Source organism: Daphnia pulex, chromosome 8 (assembly GCF_021134715.1).
Source record: "Daphnia pulex isolate KAP4 chromosome 8, ASM2113471v1".
Classification (NCBI taxonomy): Eukaryota; Metazoa; Arthropoda; class Branchiopoda; order Diplostraca; family Daphniidae; genus Daphnia; species Daphnia pulex.
Genome location: NC_060024.1, coordinates 10,758,084 through 10,777,921, shown reverse-complemented (window position 1 = coordinate 10,777,921; position 19,838 = coordinate 10,758,084). Strand labels below are relative to the sequence as shown.

The 19,838-nt window shown below is 39.9% G+C and overlaps 1 protein-coding gene and 5 long non-coding RNA genes across 15 annotated transcripts; 2 read left to right on the top strand and 4 right to left on the bottom strand.

Moving 5' to 3' along the window:
- Positions 1-3,678: 3,678 nt before the first annotated feature.
- On the bottom strand, positions 3,679-5,475 carry LOC124200271 (alpha-(1,3)-fucosyltransferase C-like). The gene has a single exon (XM_046596450.1). The coding sequence runs from the start codon at positions 4,995-4,997 to the stop codon at positions 3,711-3,713; it is 1,287 nt and encodes a 428-aa protein (XP_046452406.1). The 5' UTR covers positions 4,998-5,475; the 3' UTR covers positions 3,679-3,710.
- Positions 5,476-5,786: 311 nt separating this feature from the next.
- Positions 5,787-8,925, top strand: LOC124200266. Of its 8 annotated transcripts, none has more exons than XR_006877226.1 (8): positions 5,787-5,891; positions 5,961-6,091; positions 6,151-6,386; positions 6,747-7,033; positions 7,095-7,462; positions 7,561-7,635; positions 7,699-7,790; positions 8,745-8,925. It is a non-coding gene; the product is annotated as an uncharacterized LOC124200266 (long non-coding RNA). The 8 variants fall into 8 exon arrangements; XR_006877232.1 differs by adding an exon at positions 8,525-8,663 and having other exon boundaries at positions 7,095-7,635; XR_006877231.1 differs by adding an exon at positions 8,525-8,679 and having other exon boundaries at positions 7,095-7,635.
- Positions 8,926-9,376: 451 nt separating this feature from the next.
- LOC124200265 lies at positions 9,377-10,948 on the top strand. Its single transcript, XR_006877224.1, has 3 exons — positions 9,377-9,750; positions 9,854-10,207; positions 10,277-10,948. It is a non-coding gene; the product is annotated as an uncharacterized LOC124200265 (long non-coding RNA).
- Positions 10,949-12,495: 1,547 nt separating this feature from the next.
- LOC124200264 lies at positions 12,496-12,933 on the bottom strand. The gene is made up of 3 exons (XR_006877223.1): positions 12,877-12,933; positions 12,615-12,796; positions 12,496-12,550 (listed from the first exon to the last, which is right to left on the bottom strand). It is a non-coding gene; the product is annotated as an uncharacterized LOC124200264 (long non-coding RNA).
- A 1,643-nt stretch (positions 12,934-14,576) lies between these two features.
- On the bottom strand, positions 14,577-17,311 carry LOC124200263. Of its 3 annotated transcripts, XR_006877221.1 has the most exons (8): positions 17,277-17,311; positions 17,116-17,212; positions 16,875-17,001; positions 16,440-16,780; positions 16,248-16,377; positions 15,775-16,143; positions 15,318-15,671; positions 14,577-15,248 (listed from the first exon to the last, which is right to left on the bottom strand). It is a non-coding gene; the product is annotated as an uncharacterized LOC124200263 (long non-coding RNA). The 3 variants fall into 3 exon arrangements; XR_006877220.1 differs by lacking the exon at positions 17,277-17,311 and having other exon boundaries at positions 17,116-17,233; XR_006877222.1 differs by lacking the exons at positions 16,875-17,001; positions 17,116-17,212; positions 17,277-17,311 and having other exon boundaries at positions 16,248-16,366; positions 16,440-16,455.
- Positions 17,312-17,383: 72 nt separating this feature from the next.
- On the bottom strand, positions 17,384-19,681 carry LOC124200262. The gene is made up of 8 exons (XR_006877219.1): positions 19,585-19,681; positions 19,387-19,522; positions 19,116-19,321; positions 18,450-18,737; positions 18,280-18,388; positions 17,715-17,867; positions 17,477-17,617; positions 17,384-17,419 (listed from the first exon to the last, which is right to left on the bottom strand). It is a non-coding gene; the product is annotated as an uncharacterized LOC124200262 (long non-coding RNA).
- Between the last annotated feature and the right edge of the window lie 157 nt (positions 19,682-19,838).

Genomic DNA, 19,838 nt, shown 5'->3' with positions numbered 1-19,838 from the left:
GGTGTGTCTATATACAAAAGTCTTGAGAGATCTCAACATGTCGTCATCCGCCAATGACTTGCCACACGGTTTCGGTTTCCCTCAAGGTAAAAGAGCTCGCGGAGAGTATCTAGTATTAAAGGAAGAAGGATTATTATATCTTCTATAGACGGTCGCCGTGAAGATGTTTCATAATAAATCACGCGATAGTGTCGTGAAATGGGGGTGGGCAGAGAAACAAGAAGAGGATAACCCAAAGGTTCAAATCAAGGAGAAATTTCTCTCTGTGTATGTTTACAGTTTCCCAAAAAAAAAGTCTGACCCTCGTCGCTCGGTTTCGAATTTCGTTTCAGAGTTTCCATCACGCGCAGCAGCTCAATGAATTAAAAGAAATGTATACATGACCACAAAAGGATTAAACAAAAACCACACAGACACCAGTAAAAAAAAAAAAAAAAGATTTCGTCTGCTGTATATTACAAGCCCAGCCCCTTTTGTGACTGCTGGCCATCGCCCGAACATGTGATACTCCATCCTTCCGGTGATGCGCGCGCCGCATTACCACCGTGATTTCTATTAATAATTTATTTTTCGCGGGGGCATTTGTTTTTCACCCAACTCGAGTGGACGACTTTTTTTAAAAAAAGAAACGGGTCTATAATTCATCATCTGTGCTGGGTGATGCGCAAAATAAAAATCGCGTCACAACTTTAGACTTTGGCCTCTCTCGGGCCACTTGACCGTCTCAGCTATTGTGTACGGGAGAAACATTTCTTATCTCTCGTATTGTATTTCTTTTTGGCTGCGCTGGGCGATGAAGAGCATTCCTGTTGTTTGGGATTTGTATTATATTCTTGGTCTTTCTGGCACTTCTTTTCAATCTGATATTGTCTACTTGAATGCCGTCATCGCGGTCGCGCAAGCTGACGCGCGCGCACGCGCAATCTCTCCCCAACGTGATGGCGTCATCATATTATTAGTCAGCCAACGGGTATGGAGAAGAATATCCTTTTGCCGAATCGGACAAACAAGAAAAAAGTGCGGGAGAGAGACGACAGCAACGACGACGACGACGCGGTCCGATGTCTATAAACAATGTTATCTCTCTCTCCCATAGTCAGTCCTTTTCATTAATAATATCGTGACGTTGGATTCGTAAAGGATTTCCAGCAGTCCTATAAATAATAAAAAAAAAAAATGGGAAGCCATGACAACCGAAAATTTCACTTTGTTGTGGAGGGGAAAATAATAAACACACGTAATAGGATAATCAAATGTTTTTAACGGTGCATTAAGGACATTCTGTCTGGCAGTGGTGGGTTAGACTGAGAGAAAGAAAGAGAGGGGGAAAAAAACCTGATCGTCAGGTTTAATTTCCATATAGTGTTATTGATGTGTGATCGTTAAAAGGAAAGGCCGAGTTAAGGAGATTCTTTTCTTTTCTTTTCTATGTGTATATACTTGTTGGGCTATTTGACTGTGATGGATCGTGTAAACTTTTTCCTCGGTTATTCTCTTTCTCTCTCACTGTGGCCAGTTCTTATATGTATATATACTGTATAGTGGAATAAGATGTGGCATTAAACCTTTTTGGTAGTTCTGTCTAGAAAAAGAAGAAAAAAAAAAACAACCTGGGCGGTGGCACAGCGAGAGAGGTAACGTTACTATTGTATACACACACCACCAACTACAACCAGCAGTTGATTTATATCTTTTGTGTGTGTCGCGCTAGCTTATACCTGCTGGGAATCAGCGTATGATGGGCTGTCGCGTGTCAAGTTTCACAGCTGGACCACTTTATAATATACACGCATATTTTTTTTTCATTCCCAACGAGAAAAAAGGGGGAAAAATATGTGTCCTTTTATGGGGCCACCATTGGAAAAGTGACGGTGACAGAGAGAGAGAGAGTCTATAGTTATAAAAATGTATATCAAAATTTTTAGGCCCCTAGACTTGTATGTATATGTGAGGCCTGGCAGAGAGAGCAGCACTTGATCCGAGTTCTTTTATCTGTTGGAGCGCTGGACAATAAATTGACGGTGGTTTATTTTTAACTGTACAGTCGAAGAACTCTGAATGACAACGATAGTTTATCTATAGCATAAAGTATACGTATACTACACCCGCACAAAATGTGTATTGAAATTGTTGCTTATCGCCAAGAGGAATTCATATCTCTTGCGACATTGTCACTCAGCAACGCCAGAACTCTCTGCTGCTGCTGCCGAAGCAGTATAAGTAAATACATATATGTATGTCACATTCCATTTCGTATCAAACGCGTCCATATGAGATGGTGGGGGGAAAACTTTCAATTTTTCGACTCGTCAGAAAATTCACTGAGACTCAAAAAATTCATTTACTGTTTACATAAACATGCGTAGGTTGCCAGTCCTTAACAGTAACTTTTTATGGATGATGGCCATTTCTTCTGTGACACGGTAGTTAAAGTGTTGCTGGAATAAATTAGATACCCTTTTCTGCACATGCGTTCCAGTAACCATACCCAACTGGTATACATATACATGTTGGTATTATATTATGCGATAGCCATATTGGACGTCGAGTATTTTTGGTCATTGTCCCTGTAGGGTCATTAACTTTATCAATTTATCATGGCGTTGGAAGAAGAAAAAAACCAAAATTTGCACGAATTTATAGTACGTATACCTTCACGGGAAGTTTTTGCTTATCTGGCGCCCCATCCTGTGCCAAATGCTGCTTAATTAGCATTCGAGACAAACTGGCAGATAAAATTTATTCGACGAGATTTTTGGCTGCACGCAATCTGTGTCGGGAATTTTTATTTTTATTCTTTTTTTTTACTTTCACGAGGACCGATCACGTTCGAGTGCTCATCTAGCGGAGAGAAAATCTACTTTATTCTGAGGTGCGCATTACCTAGTTCGATCCAATCTCAAAGGGCGTCAGGAATTTCTCCGACTGACGTTTTCTGACGCGTCATTCCGCGCATGTCAGGCGACTTTTGCTACATATTCGCAATACCTGCGCGGTTACACAATGTTGTCAAACAAATTCTCGTCAACTCAGACAGAAACTAAATTCTAGTCAAAGTGAAAGTAGTACCCTAAAATGGCAATAGTCGCAATGTAGTCGAAAGAAAACATTAAATGGTGTTCGTGGTTTGAATGTGAATTCTATTCAATAACCTTGCATTATTATGTTCCTATAGATTTTCTTTCCAGACACTCTTTTTTTATATGGATTTTATATTTTCATATCCATTTCAGTTTGTGTTCGAATATGGGGGGCTCCCTTCAGTAGAAGCGCATTTGTTGACCATATATGTGCTTTATTGTGATTGGCTGTTTGCACTTGTGTGTTTTATGTATTTTTGTGCACGATAAACTTTCAAAAAAATTATCCGCCAGACCTTCGCTAGGATTAAGCCCAGAACTATTTATATGTAACGGCATTTCACAAGTCTTATTTTTCCATCAGTGTTTCTACGGTGCTTGTTTCGATAGAGCTTGTTTACATAAATTTTGCATTTATAGACTACATGTATTGTGTTCACAGATTAAGTGTCATATTCCCATAGGGTCTCAACTATTTTCTAAACACTATTTCTTCATTGTTTTTTAAATTAAGGGTATCATCCAACGAATTTTCAATATCCAATTAATTGTATCAAAATGACTCGTGAGAATAAGACGGGAACGCTAAAACACAGTATTGACGTATTTAGATTTGTATTGGATATCTCATCAATTTTTTTCCCAAGAACTCATCTGCTTACACTTAGTTTCCGGATCCCACTCTGATACTAACTCGTGGTAGTATTTGGTAACGCCTTGATCTTGGTAAAGTTTCTTGCACAAGTCGCAGAAACCGTGGCTAGCCATTTGATCCACTCCAGCCTCAACCTCATAGTGATCCTTCCACCAGAAATACTCATTGTAGAGCGTGTCGTTGGAATCAACAAGTTTCAGGTACACGGCCAATTTCTCCGGAGTAAAATCCAGTGCGTCAATGTAAGAATGGGGTGGTGCGATCTGGCTATAGTTGGCCCCTCCGTAGACGACCGGCACGATATTGTGCTTCAGAATCTCAAAGAATTTTTCCGTGGCGTAATCGGTGCAGATTGAATTTTCGAACGACAAATAGAATTTGTATTTCTCCTCCAGCATGGTGTAACATTCCGGATAAGACAACCAATGGTCATGATTCCTGGAACAACTCAAATTGCCGCATCCGCCGTAAACATCAACCGGAATAAATTTACTAAGCTGACGAACATAAGTCTCTCGCAAACTGTTAGTATCACAATGAGACACCATCCAACCGACTGGCTGGGTCTTGTTGGCAGCGTAGTTTTTGGTTGATGAAAGATGCGTTTCCTCAATCATTTTTCGTGTTTCGTCTGCAGTTGTGGGTGCTGTCGGACGCGGTGAAACTCTACCGTAGAGTAATTGAACATCCGAATTAAATCTGTAACTCATGGTCCAGTTGAAGTAATTACCCAATATAGTTATGTCGATTGGCATGGTGGTAGGCGATTCCTGTGTTAAAAAAATTAAGCGCTGATGAGGTTGTCTCTTAAATTCTGGTAGTTGTGTTAACCAGAGCTCATGCATGTGAATAATGATTGCATCGTAATCTTCGAGAGGCAATAATTCTGGTGTCGTTGCATTGTCGAAAACGACGCAGTCAGAAACTTCGCATCCATGTTGAATGAAGGGCTGGTAACCAAGTCCAAATGCGGCCGTTTCGATCCGATGTGCACTGTTCCATATCAAAATAGTTTTGTTTCCACGATATGTTACTCTCGATAAAAAATCGGAAACCGATTTGTCTATGGACGAGTAAAACTGCCGTACATTCACACTTGTGTCGTGGTTTCCAAAGAGCGCAATCCCGAAAAGTGCGTTGATGACTAAAAATAACAGCAAAATCCTAATACAATTCAGTGACGACAGACGACTGCCAACTTGATTAATTTCCATAGCGGTTTCAGTTTTCTCTGACCATCGAATGTTATCTTTAAGGAACATTTCTCAAAAATTTTTTAAATGATATTCAAAATCTCACTTTTTATTTAGAATTTTCGATTACACAACAGATTGTTAACACTTTTCAAGCACATGGAAGGAGAGCCCGCGCTGCTTCACCGAGGACAACTAAAAAAATGCCGTGCCCGAACAGACTGAAACACATTTTGGGCCCAGCTGTTCAGGTTCTTTTGTTGCGACATTTCTTTCATCGCAGAGAATTTACGAGCTCATTTACCAGAAGTCCAGAACACTTGTGCTACAAGTGGCTGTATACACTTAACCCAAGTCCTGTAACATATTCATTGGTTGTTTTCATAAGACAGGTAACCCAACGAAAATATACATAAAAGAAGTGCTATCCGTTATAAAGAATTATGCTGCATTTTAAAAACGTGAATGCTATATCGTTGAAAAATAAAATTTCAGAACTTGACCTTATAATGTTGTGTGTTACAGAATTACAGGGAGAAAATGATAAAATAGCTATATTCCCCATATTTGCAGTGTTACAGGGCTCCACTGGCAGGAAAATTATTCTTTTCTCTAAATTGTAAGTTTTATTTTTTGTCTGGACCCTCCATACCCCCAGTCTCATCAGATTTATTTGTGTGTGGTGTGTGTATCGGATTATTCATTTCACGTGAGTCGTGATGTTAAGCTTCGGAAACAGAGTTCGGAAAGCAATCCATCCGTTCCGTACAAAACGTGGTAATCCGTAATCGTGAGGGTATCTTTTGGCTGTCAGTAGGTGGCTAAAATGGATTGTCCCCCATCCAGCAGGTGGCGCGAGTGTCGTCGTGAGGAAGATTGTTTCCGAGACGCTGACTGATAGTATATTCCAAATTCAATTCAATAAGGAATTGAGTTGTCGATCTACATTTTCAGCCATTTAATGTAATGGGAAATGCTACTTTGGATTTCTTAAATTTTATTCATCTTTGACGTCTCTGTCTGAATTTACAGGCAATCTGGCATATAATTACACTTGGCCAAATGTGATGACGTGGGTCGAAACTGCTGTCCATTTTGTCGAAATGTCGGCCATTGTTAGCTGTACGTCTCATCTCGTGCAGAAACACTTCAGAGCTAGTAAAGTAATTTTGTAGATTAAATCCCTGTAATAATGCAATAGGTTTTATTAGTTGATTTTCAGGTCGGAGATGGAGATCCGTTTTCTCAACTGTTGCAGAAATTTAGAACACGACAAAGTCTGAGCTTCATGGCTGATGATCATTGATGTTGTTTTATTACAGCCAGCTGGTGAAAGGTGTGATCAAGTCATGTTGAGCTGCAGCTGTTGCATGAAGTTTATTGTGAGTCTGGTGTTACCCCAAGTGTCACTGTCACTGCAGGAAAACTTCTGGAATTGATAATTTGATATTATTGGTTGTAAGTTGGGAAGTCTTGTGTTTTTTTTTTTTTTTTTTAATTTTGTATTCAACTGACAAGTTTAACTCTTATGTGATGTAGAAAATTAAGGGTAATATTTTTTCCTTCCAAATAATTGTTTTTTCAAAAGATAGCTACATTGTTGGTCAGCTTTCACTGAGTTAACAATTTCCTTCCAATCAAACTAGAACAAGAATTCCCACTCAGTATTACCAAGTTTATAACACATTGGAAGTAGATGTACAGAATTCTTTTCTGGTTTCTTTTTCAATTAAAATTAATTGTTAATTTCAAATTAAGTAAATTTTATGATCAGTATCACATTTCATATAGTTTCTTTAATGTTCTTTTGTTTTGTAGGAGTTCATGCTCAGTTTGAGCTGTTTGCGGTGTTGCTGTTTGGTGTACAGTAGTTTTGCAGTCCCTTTCCAGTTGATAGATGCTCTGAAATGGAGCTTGTGCAGACTTGCAGTTCAACATCACACTTAAATGTGTCATTTGTCTACATTGGTGTCCATGCAGTATATGCAGTGTTGAACAGTTGGGTAAAATAGTCTATGCTGCCTGATGGCTGTCGCCTGTCGGTCTTATTTTATCGGTTGCATTTTGTCGATATGTCGTCTCTTGCTACCTCTGCCGGCGTTGAGGTAATGCTTGATGTTTCGTTCAGTTATTGACTTTTATTTCAAATCTCTTTTCTCATTTCAGTTGAAACGTTAGCCGCCGTTCCTTAGACTTGATTCACCGGTGAAACTAAGAAGACGTAGCTGAAATTCAAGATTGATCAATAAATTATGTAGATAAATTACAAGTGCATAATCTGGGTTCCCTTCTTCAGTGGCCCCGTTCCCCTAACTAACCAATAACCAACGCCCGCCAGTGGTCACTCACTCGCTGCGACAACCAGGAGTAAGGGAGATGTCTGGTCGAACGGGGACTTGCTAGGCGCATGATTCGATTAAATCTGTTGGAGGGTCATGACTCTAAGCCGGAAGCCTACTATGATGCATTGCTCTCATGATAACTGCTCCTCGGCTCTCTTCGCTCTTTTTCCGGTTCCTCTTAACCATGGCCGGGTAATCTCCCTGGTCGAGTCAGTCGGGCAGTGTCTTCCCCTGCTAGACTGGCTGCAGTTTGAATCGGACGGTCTGTTAAAATAAGAATTTAAATCTAGAACAACGCTTCCTTTGAGCGGCCCGGACAATCCTGAACCCTTTAGGGTTGCTATTCCATCGAGGCTTAAACAAGGGTACGTAATTACACGTTAGTCAAAATGCTACAGCTAAAAAATTCAATTGTTTGTATTACCCAGATGACGCGGAGGTGTTGCCCATTGAGGGGTTTTGGTGACAAGGAGTCACTGAACGAAACGCCAAACCAAATGAAGAAAAAATATTAAAAAAGGTAATGCTAGATACGACATGAAGCTTTTGCTTTCGCAGAGAATAATGTGTATTTGTGTGCAATCAACGATCCTTTATATACCCGAGCCGAGTCCTTTCCATCTATTCGGTGTGAGGAGCAAAACCCGAATTTCAACACATTTTACTGCTTAGCAACGAAAACAAAGCGGGTGTCAAAACATCGTTTTACTTGCGGCATACTTTATTGCGGTAGAAACGCGTTGATCATGTAACAGGGTGAATTTTTTCCCTTTTGTTGATGCAGCATCAAACGACACGCGATAGGTTCCGGCGGTCATCAACTATTCAAGATGGTAGACCTGTCAATGTAAAAGACAGGGTAAGGGTAGCTCCTGTAAATGTTATTCATTTATGTTAAAAAGCTGCTAGTAGGATCTCATCGTTGAATCTGCGGTTACAAAATCCATAGTATTGTCAATCAATCATTCGATTTGTGTTTTACATTCTCCTAAATCAGTTGTGGAAATACGATTTTTTACCCCCGCTTATCCTGGATGGTTATTTAGGATCATGTAAGTTCATTTTTTAGTTAACGTTGTGAACGTAACGGACGAACTCTGACAGTCTATCGAGCTTTAGCAATTTCGTCAAATTTCTTATTTTATTTAGTTGATTTTTACCGTTTTATGAGAAGCCTCGATTTGTATTTTTTTTTTAATTAATACTTTATCTATTTTTTAATCTCTGTTTTGAGATTTTTTTCTCCGGTTGCAGGTGCAAGGGTCATGTGTTTCTAACTTAGATAAGGTTGCAGTAGAATATTTCAAAAAAGCCAATTGTTGTTCAAACGGTTCGAAATTGAAGATTTATTCATTCACTGAATAAATGAGTCAAATGACTCAAATGTCAATTGGTATAAAGTGACTAAAGTATTAAAGTTTAAGCCATTATCATTTATGACTTGATATATTTATTTTGATATTGGTTTTTGTAGACCCATCCCCAGGAACGTCATCCAGCAGAAAGAAAAAGGCCATTTCTATGGCCTTCAGATTCGAAGATCGCGGAGATAATTACGTAAAACTGGCATGGGGTGGCGTAGAGGTTGGGTGAGAATGACACGTTTTTCAACATTATCAAGCAGGTAGAATAGCCGCAAGGGTAAGCTATTTGGTATTCATTTTGATATTGGTTTTTGTAGACCCATACCCCAGCAACGTCTACCTAAAGAAGGAAAGGCCAGTTTGCATTTCAATCGAAGGTCATGGAGATCATTAAGTAAAAAGTGTCATGCAGTGGTGTAGAGGTTGGGTGAGAACGGGACATTTTGTATCATTTTATCAAGATGGTAAAATAACCGCAAGGCATAAGAGGAGGGGTGAGAAAAAGTCGTATAAAAGGCGAGAGAAAAGTCGACAGGGATCAGTCGAGTGAGCATCTCCGACACGGTAACAGCTGCATTCCACTATCTGCCATCAGCTGCATTCTTCATCGTACTATCAGTATTTATCATGGGTAAGTTTTCTGTTTGTCGTATTTAGTTGTGTATCAATATTCAATTTCTATTTTTTACTATTTGCTACTAGCGAGTTATTGTTGAATGGTAATGTTTGAATTTATCAATTGTCTAGTTATAACTATGGCGTCGTGCTGCTGTTGGGTGTCGTATCGTTTATTGCTGGGTCGACCACTGGTGTACCGATGTCTCCTGGGTATGGCGGGAACCAAAGCACACTACTGCCGTGCCGTCTTACTATTTAGCATCAACTTCCGCTGCTCCAGCTTACTACACTGAGGTTTACAAGTGCTACACCACCATGGATCCAGAGTATTACACCACAGCTCATGTTGCCCCGACCTACTACGCTGAATGCCCGAAGTATTTTTCTTCCCCGAGCTACACTACCAAAGGGTCGAGAACTACGTCGAGGTTCCAAGTACTACATCACCAAGGCACCGGAGCACAAAAACGGTTGAATACTACACAGAAGCTATCATGGGTAAATATTTTTTTAATTTTTTCATGGAAATTTGAATCAACTTTCTAATTGTCAATATGCCAGTTATTAATGCAAATTAAAGTTCAAATTATTTGTTGCCTAGGAAACTATGGTGTCGTGCTGCTGTGAGTGTTGTAATCATGATGGCTGGATTGACCACTGGTGTGCCGATATCTCCTGGGTATGGTGGGCATCAACAACAACATACGCAACAACCGCTTACTACACTGGGACCTGCAAGTGCCAAACCGCCAAGGCTTCAGAGTATTACACCACAGTTTATGTTGGCACGAGCTACTACGCAGAAGCTCCGGAATAATTTTCTTCCCCGCTTCACTACCTTCACCCCGCTTCACTACCTTCACCACGCCGCCTCTTTACTAAACAACAACAACAACGTCGTCAACACCTACTTACTAAACGAACGCCTCCAAGTACTACGCCATAAAGGCTTCGAGTATTAAACTTCAACCTATGATGCTCCAGCTAACTATAATAACGCTCCCATGTACTATTCTGTTCCCAGCTACCACACCGAGGGTCAACTTGTTACACCGCCGAAGCGCTCAAGTACTGCACTACAACCTACATTTCACGAAGACACCGTAGTACTCCATCACGAAGGCACCGGCACGTTAAACCGAGGCTCCAGTTTACTACACTGTAACCTACGCTGCTCCAAAGTACTACACCGACAAGGCATCCGAGTATGACACCACTACTTACGCTACTACCACCTACTACACCCAAGCTCCGAAAGCACTACTCTGCCCCGAGTTACTACACCACTAAGGCAGCCGAATTTTACACCACAAACTACGATTCCGCAATTCGGTCACTTTCATGGTCATTGGTCACTGGAAATTAATTGTTGATCTTTGATGAGAAAATAATGTTTTAATGCTGGTAGTTCTTTTGGAAGACTTTTGGTAGTAGCTTCAAGCCTGTCAACATTGCGACAGTTGTCTATTGGTGTTGTATTTCTTCAAGGCCAGTATGCTAAGTTGTCAATTGTTTGTCTAATGTTTTAGAGGTTTCCACTGCCTTAGTCACTCTGTATACGGACATGTTCTTGTTATTCGACGACGATGATGATTCAAGGGTAAGTTACGAAAGAGACTTGTAACTGGTGATTTTTCAAATCTTATAAATAATAGGCAAATGGCTGACTTTTGTATGAATAAAGACTTTGAAGTTATATTGCTACAATTCCTAAACAACTCTTGTTATAAATTAAGAAACATTGAACAAAAAGCTTATTAAAAGAATTGTGATATATTGTCCCACCTCCACCCACAATTCCACCACATTTTACAGTCACATACACATATACATAAATATACATACACTTAAGTTAACCCGTTGGTTGTCACGCCATACAACCCGTAGGTTGCACTCTACTACTCTACGCGCCACGTCTGAAGGATCCATGACCAAAGTGGGACTTGCCATTACTGACAAGTCCGGGCTGACAAGGGGGGTGCATGGTGCATTGCCTTATAACAGGCGCCTTGCGGCAAATTTTGGGCTTGGCGACTTTCCGACCCCGCGGTTTGTAAACCACGAGACCGAACAGCGCGGCCCGTGCAGGGGAGAACAAAGGCGTGGCAGCCAACGGGTTAACTAACACTAACACAAACATATTACCAACAACAAATGAGGATCCGCGCTGACATTTTGGAGATACCAACGGCGTTGAAATGTCCATCTTCTCGACGGCATTACCTGAATAAAGACAAAACCATTCTTATTTAGTGACATGCCAATAAAAGTTACATAATACAGATAGAAACAATAGTCAGGTTTTTAAGCTCAAAGATTTAAAGATTCAATTTTTTTAACTTAAAATCAAGCTTGCAATATTAAGAAATGTAAACAGGACAAAGCTCACTTGCTAGTTTTTTGAAAATTTACCGGAAGTATACCGGAAGTAACCACAGCGCATCAACCATTGAGCTGTCGTCAAATTAAACCACATATTCGTGATCCCCATGAAATTTGGGGTCGATTAAGTGTGATTTAAACGAAATCCAAAATTTGGCCAAAATCGAGAATTTTCCTGAACTATAGTTCAGGAAAATTTTCGAAACCGGAAGTACGAATACGTAAAAAACAAAACATGAACTTTACCACAAATTGGACGAGGATCACGAATATGTGGTTCTTTCGTACGTCAGATCAATATTTACTAAACCACTGACAGAAATGAGAAAACCGGAAGTAGAAAAAAAACACATTTTTTAAAATCTAACAAGTGAGCTTTGTTGGGGGAATAGTTACTGTTAGTTATCACTTAATATTTCAACAAAATAACTACCAATAAATTTTTAAAAAGATGTGCAAAGTAACTGAAACTGACTGTTTTGACAGCGGCAAATTTTAAAAAAGCCATCTAGCGTTAGAAAAAAGAAACGTCCAAGTAAAAACTTTGTTTGCGCGCAAGAAGGGCCTGATTTTGTAATTATTACACAGACAGAGTCTAACGCAAGTAGACTATGAGTAGATAACCTACGAAAATAAGTCAATTGTTGGGTACCTGGGCATAATCCCGTGGTGAGTGACTGCAGGTGTGTAACAGCGGAAGGAAGCGATCACTGAAGTTGTCCAGAAACTCGCCAAGTCACCAGTGAAGTAAAACAAATTGTGTTTAGAAGCAGTGAAGCTAGTTGAGCGTGCGTCGCGAAGATAAGGATGGCGAAGAACGTTGATGGAAGTCCCTCTTCCGTCATGGACAAAGGTCAGCATTGGCACAAGAATCTCCATGCCAGGACCACACGATTCCATAAAAAAACCGTGTGCTCTGTAAAATAAAATGTTTTACATTAATGAAAATATAACAAAGAATAAAGCATATCAATCCTTACCTTTTCTAAGAAGCACACTGCAATTTTCATGATGAAAAAACCGTAAAAATGGAAATCACAGGAACAAAAAGTCTTACTCCTCATGTTGAGATACATTTCCTGATGCTTAAGAAAGTGTCATGAAGTGTTATAGTAGCATGGTGATAGGTGGTTCACTTCACATTCTTCATGTCACTGAAACTCTAAGTGGAAATGGGAAAAGGAAATTCTCTACGTTATTTACAAATTTACACAAATTTACCTATGAGAAATAAAACTGTACCTAGCTCTTAGCTGGGTTGCCTTCTAAACAGAAGTAAAAACAGCCATAACAACAAACATGCTGTTGCAGGGTACGCCTATGGTTCCTTGGTTCAAGAATACCTATGTTACATGAAAATCTGAATTGTAACGGTCTGGTAGCAGTAATGGGCAAATACCTTATCTCAACACATTTGTATTCCACAATATATGAGCTTCAAACATGAGTTTTAGGCTTTTGACTGCATGAGGATCTAATGGATGGAAATTGACTGAGCGCTAAGTCAACTTGTTGGAAAGACTGACAGTTTGCATCTAAAATTTGAAGAAATAAGTTGGTACAGTATAAAATAAGAAATTAGGTCAAGATAAACCTACATAGGATATGAAGTTAAATTCGGTACTTGAAATCACAGGAATATAATTATAAATTAGCAACCAACTATTTCGCCCAACCTCGTTTCACGATGTAACAACAACAAGGGCAAACAAAGTTTTTACTTGGACGTTTCTTTTTTCTAACGCTAGATGGCTTTTTTAAAATTTGCCGCTGTCAAAACAGTCAGTTTCAGTTACTTTGCACATCTTTTTAAAAATTTATTGGTAGTTATTTTGTTGAAATATTAAGTGATAACTAACAGTAACTATTCCCCCAACAAAGCTCACTTGTTAGATTTTAAAAAATGTGTTTTTTTTCTACTTCCGGTTTTCTCATTTCTGTCAGTGGTTTAGTAAATATTGATCTGACGTACGAAAGAACCACATATTCGTGATCCTCGTCCAATTTGTGGTAAAGTTCATGTTTTGTTTTTTACGTATTCGTACTTCCGGTTTCGAAAATTTTCCTGAACTATAGTTCAGGAAAATTCTCGATTTTGGCCAAATTTTGGATTTCGTTTAAATCACACTTAATCGACCCCAAATTTCATGGGGATCACGAATATGTGGTTTAATTTGACGACAGCTCAATGGTTGATGCGCTGTGGTTACTTCCGGTATACTTCCGGTAAATTTTCAAAAAACTAGCAAGTGAGCTTTGTCCTGTTTACATTTCTTAATATTGCAAGCTTGATTTTAAGTTAAAAAAATTGAATCTTTAAATCTTTGAGCTTAAAAACCTGACTATTGTTTCTATCTGTATTATGTAACTTTTATTGGCATGTCACTAAATAAGAATGGTTTTGTCTTTATTCAGGTAATGCCGTCGAGAAGATGGACATTTCAACGCCGTTGGTATCTCCAAAATGTCAGCGCGGATCCTCATTTGTTGTTGGTAATATGTTTGTGTTAGTGTTAGTTAACCCGTTGGCTGCCACGCCTTTGTTCTCCCCTGCACGGGCCGCGCTGTTCGGTCTCGTGGTTTACAAACCGCGGGGTCGGAAAGTCGCCAAGCCCAAAATTTGCCGCAAGGCGCCTGTTATAAGGCAATGCACCATGCACCCCCCTTGTCAGCCCGGACTTGTCAGTAATGGCAAGTCCCACTTTGGTCATGGATCCTTCAGACGTGGCGCGTAGAGTAGTAGAGTGCAACCTACGGGTTGTATGGCGTGACAACCAACGGGTTAACTTAAGTGTATGTATATTTATGTATATGTGTATGTGACTGTAAAATGTGGTGGAATTGTGGGTGGAGGTGGGACAATATATCACAATTCTTTTAATAAGCTTTTTGTTCAATGTTTCTTAATTTATAACAAGAGTTGTTTAGGAATTGTAGCAATATAACTTCAAAGTCTTTATTCATACAAAAGTCAGCCATTTGCCTATTATTTATAAGATTTGAAAAATCACCAGTTACAAGTCTCTTTCGTAACTTACCCTTGAATCATCATCGTCGTCGAATAACAAGAACATGTCCGTATACAGAGTGACTAAGGCAGTGGAAACCTCTAAAACATTAGACAAACAATTGACAACTTAGCATACTGGCCTTGAAGAAATACAACACCAATAGACAACTGTCGCAATGTTGACAGGCTTGAAGCTACTACCAAAAGTCTTCCAAAAGAACTACCAGCATTAAAACATTATTTTCTCATCAAAGATCAACAATTAATTTCCAGTGACCAATGACCATGAAAGTGACCGAATTGCGGAATCGTAGTTTGTGGTGTAAAATTCGGCTGCCTTAGTGGTGTAGTAACTCGGGGCAGAGTAGTGCTTTCGGAGCTTGGGTGTAGTAGGTGGTAGTAGCGTAAGTAGTGGTGTCATACTCGGATGCCTTGTCGGTGTAGTACTTTGGAGCAGCGTAGGTTACAGTGTAGTAAACTGGAGCCTCGGTTTAACGTGCCGGTGCCTTCGTGATGGAGTACTACGGTGTCTTCGTGAAATGTAGGTTGTAGTGCAGTACTTGAGCGCTTCGGCGGTGTAACAAGTTGACCCTCGGTGTGGTAGCTGGGAACAGAATAGTACATGGGAGCGTTATTATAGTTAGCTGGAGCATCATAGGTTGAAGTTTAATACTCGAAGCCTTTATGGCGTAGTACTTGGAGGCGTTCGTTTAGTAAGTAGGTGTTGACGACGTTGTTGTTGTTGTTTAGTAAAGAGGCGGCGTGGTGAAGGTAGTGAAGCGGGGTGAAGGTAGTGAAGCGGGGAAGAAAATTATTCCGGAGCTTCTGCGTAGTAGCTCGTGCCAACATAAACTGTGGTGTAATACTCTGAAGCCTTGGCGGTTTGGCACTTGCAGGTCCCAGTGTAGTAAGCGGTTGTTGCGTATGTTGTTGTTGATGCCCACCATACCCAGGAGATATCGGCACACCAGTGGTCAATCCAGCCATCATGATTACAACACTCACAGCAGCACGACACCATAGTTTCCTAGGCAACAAATAATTTGAACTTTAATTTGCATTAATAACTGGCATATTGACAATTAGAAAGTTGATTCAAATTTCCATGAAAAAATTAAAAAAATATTTACCCATGATAGCTTCTGTGTAGTATTCAACCGTTTTTGTGCTCCGGTGCCTTGGTGATGTAGTACTTGGAACCTCGACGTAGTTCTCGACCCTTTGGTAGTGTAGCTCGGGGAAGAAAAATACTTCGGGCATTCAGCGTAGTAGGTCGGGGCAACATGAGCTGTGGTGTAATACTCTGGATCCATGGTGGTGTAGCACTTGTAAACCTCAGTGTAGTAAGCTGGAGCAGCGGAAGTTGATGCTAAATAGTAAGACGGCACGGCAGTAGTGTGCTTTGGTTCCCGCCATACCCAGGAGACATCGGTACACCAGTGGTCGACCCAGCAATAAACGATACGACACCCAACAGCAGCACGACGCCATAGTTATAACTAGACAATTGATAAATTCGAACATTATTATTCAATTAAGGTACTGGTAGGTACAAACAGAAGAAAAGTAGAGTTGATTCACAACTCTATGGAAAATTTTTTACCTTTATTTAAAACTTTTAATGCGACGAAGAATGAAGTTGATGACAACTAGTGCACGGCAGTTCCTGTTGCTGTAGCGGAGATGCTCACTAGGCTGCTGAATTCTTTCACCTTTTCTCTCCTGTCATACGACTAGGCAATAAATAATTTATATATTTAGTAGTTGGCATATTTGAACGTAACAGAATATTTACCCATGATATGTAGTGGTGTAGCACTCCGGTGCCTTGGTGGTGTAGTACTTCGGAGCATCGGTGTAGTACTCAAACCTCTGGTAGTGTAGCTCGGGGAAAAATAATACTTCGGGGCTTCGGTTTAGTAGCTCAGGGCGGCATAAGTTGTGGTATAATAATATCGAGCTTTGGTGGTGTAGTACTTGGGGGCCTTGGTGTAGAAACTGGTCGTGTCGTATGTTGTGTAGTAAGGTGGTGGCGTTGCGATTTGTTATCCGCCATACCCAGGAGACATTGGTACACCATGGCTGAACCAGCGGTCAGCTATACAACACTCAACAGCAGCACGACGCCAAAGTTTACTAGACAATTAATAATTTGAACATTAATATGAAATTATAACTAGTATTTTAACAAATTGAAAGTTGATTCACAACTCCATGTAAAAGTGTTTACCCATGATTTAAAACTAGCAATTCCGACGAAGAATGCAGTTGGTGACGAGTGGCGCACTACAGCTCGTGCATATCGGAGATGCTCACTCGACTGATTTCTTTCGCCTTTTCTTTGTCCTTAAATACAACTAGACAATAAATAAAATAATTAAAAAATTTAATATGCAAAAATGACTGGCATATTGACACAGAGAAAAAAACAAAAATTGATACACAACGCAATGTAACAACAGAAAATTTACCCATGATTGAGAACAAATGATGGCAGATAGCTGATGGCAAAAAGTGCACTAGAGTTGTTGCCGTGTCGGAGATGCTCACTCGACTGATACCTATCAACTTTTCTCTCGCCTTTTATAAGACTTTTTCTCACCCCTCCTCTTAAGCCTTGCGGTTATTTTACCTTCTTGATAATGCTGCAAAAGGTCCCGATCTCACCCAACCTCTACTCCAATGCATGACACGTTTAACGTAATGATCTCCATGACCTTCGATTGAAATGCAAACTGGCCTTTCCTTCTGCAAGTGACGTTGCTGGGGATGGGTCTACAAAAACCAATATCAAAATGAATACCAAATAGCTTACCCTTGCGGCTATTCTACCTGCTTGATAATGTTGAAACACGTGTCGTTCTCACCCAACCTCTAAACCACCACATGCCAGTTTTACGTAATGTTTCTCGTGACCTTCGAGCGTGAAGGACATCCTGTCTGGACAAACTGGCCGACCTGTCTGCAGGTTGACTTGCATGCAAAAAGCACAACGAAGATATGCAAAAAATGTAACGAATCTAAAACTCCTTACATATATTGAGTTATTGATTATTGACTGCAAAGTTACCTCAAGTATGAGTGAGGATTCCCCAGAGTCCAGAGCTATTTATTATTCCAAACTGATATCAAGACGTCGCAAAAGGCCAGTAAGTAACGTTCGGCAACCAGCGCCAACTCCATTGACCCCAAAACGAAATTCATAACATTCGTGTTTGCGCATCTGTTGGAAAGAATGAAATGATTATTAGCTATATGGATTTTAAAAATAAAATTGTTTCTTATTATATAGCTGTACTCATGTACATATATTTGTTTTCATGTACAGATCTGGTACATATGTACATACACATTGCAGGTTAGTCACTTCACAGTTCATGGTTAAGAGAAACCGGAAAAAGAGTGAAGAGAGCCGAGGAACAGTTTTTAAGAGAGCAATGCATCATAGTAGGCTTCCGGCTTAGAGTCATGACCCTCCAACAGATTTAATCGAATCATGCGCCTAACAAGTCCCCGTTCGACCAGACATCTCCCTTACTCCTGGTTGTCGCAGCGAGTGAGTGACCAACGGCGGGCGTTGGTTAGTGGTTATTTAGGGAAACTGGGCCACTGAAGAAGGGAGCCCAGATACGCACCTGTAATTTGTCTACATCTACATAATTTATTGACGAGTCTTGAATTTCAGCAGCCTCTCCTCAGTTCTACCAATGGATCAAGTCTATGGAACGACAGCAAACGATTCAACTGAAAAAAGAATAGAGACTTTAATTAAAAGTTAATAACTGAACGAAACATCAAGCATTACCTCAATGCCGGTACAGGCAGCAAGAGACGGCATTAGACAAAATGCAACCGATAAAATAAGACCGACAGCCATCAGGCAGCAATCGCAGCATAGACTATTTTACCCAACTGTTCAACACTGCATATACTGCATGGACACCAACGTAGACAAATGACACATTTAAGTGTGATGTTGAACTGCAAGTCTGCAAAAGCTCCATTTCAGAGCATCTATCAACTGGAAAGGGACTGCAAAACCACTGTACACCAAACAGCAACACCGCAAACAGCTCAAACTGAGCATGAACTCCTACAAAACAAAAGAACATTAAAGAAACTATATGGAATGTGAAAAAGGATACTGATCATAAAATTTACTTAATTTAAAGTTAACAATTAATTTTAATTGGAAAAGAAACCAGAAAAGAATTCTGTACATCTACTTCCAATGTGTTATAAACTTGGTAATACTGAGTGGGAATTCTTGTTCTAGTTTGATTGGAAGGAAATCGTTAACTCAGTGAAAGCTGACCAACAATGTAGCTATCTTTTGAAGAAACAATTTTTGGAAGGAAAAAATATTACCCTTAATTTTCTACATCACATAAGAGTTAAACTTGTCAGTTGAATACAAAATAACAAAAAAAATACAAGATTTCCCAAGTTACAAGCAATAATATCAAATTACCAATTAAAGAAGTTTTCCTGCAGTGACACTTGGGATAACACCAGTTCGATAAACTGTCTGCAGCTCAACTTGACTCAAACACATCTTTCTCACCAGCTGGCTGCAACACAACCACATTTAAGATACAACATCCATGAACCTCAGATGACATTGTCATGTTCTCAATTTTTCTGCAACAGTTGAGCAAAGGGTTCTCCATCTCCGACCTGAAAATCAATTAATAAAACCTATTGCATTATTGCAAGGAGATTGATCAACAAAATTCCTTTACTAGCTCTGAAGTGTTTCGGCACGACATGATACAATACAGCTAACAATGACCGACGTTTCGACAAAATGCCGAAAATGGACAGCAGTTTCGACTCACGTCATCACATTTGGCCAAGTGTAATTATATGTCAGATTGCCTGTAAATTCAGACAGAGACGTCAATGATTGATTATATTTAGGAAATCCAAGCTAGCATTACCAATTACATTTGGCTGAAAATGTAGATCATGTAGATCGACACTCAATTCCGCAAAGAATTTTGAAATACAGTATACACCACCCTGATGTCTGTGCTGACATCTTGAATTAAAAAGAGGAGGAATGGGCAAGGTTGCACGATACGACAAATTTTCATATAAAACCGACAGAGCAATAGATCCCTGGTCGGTTCACGGCTGTGTTGGCTTCCCCATCTCGATTTTAGGGTAAACGTAAGCCGATTTTCAGGGGGTT

Excerpts from the sequence above, each read along its gene's own strand:
- LOC124200271 (XM_046596450.1), bottom strand. The coding sequence starts at position 4,997 with ATGTTCCTTAAAGATAACATTCGATGGTCAGAGAAAACTGAAACCGCT.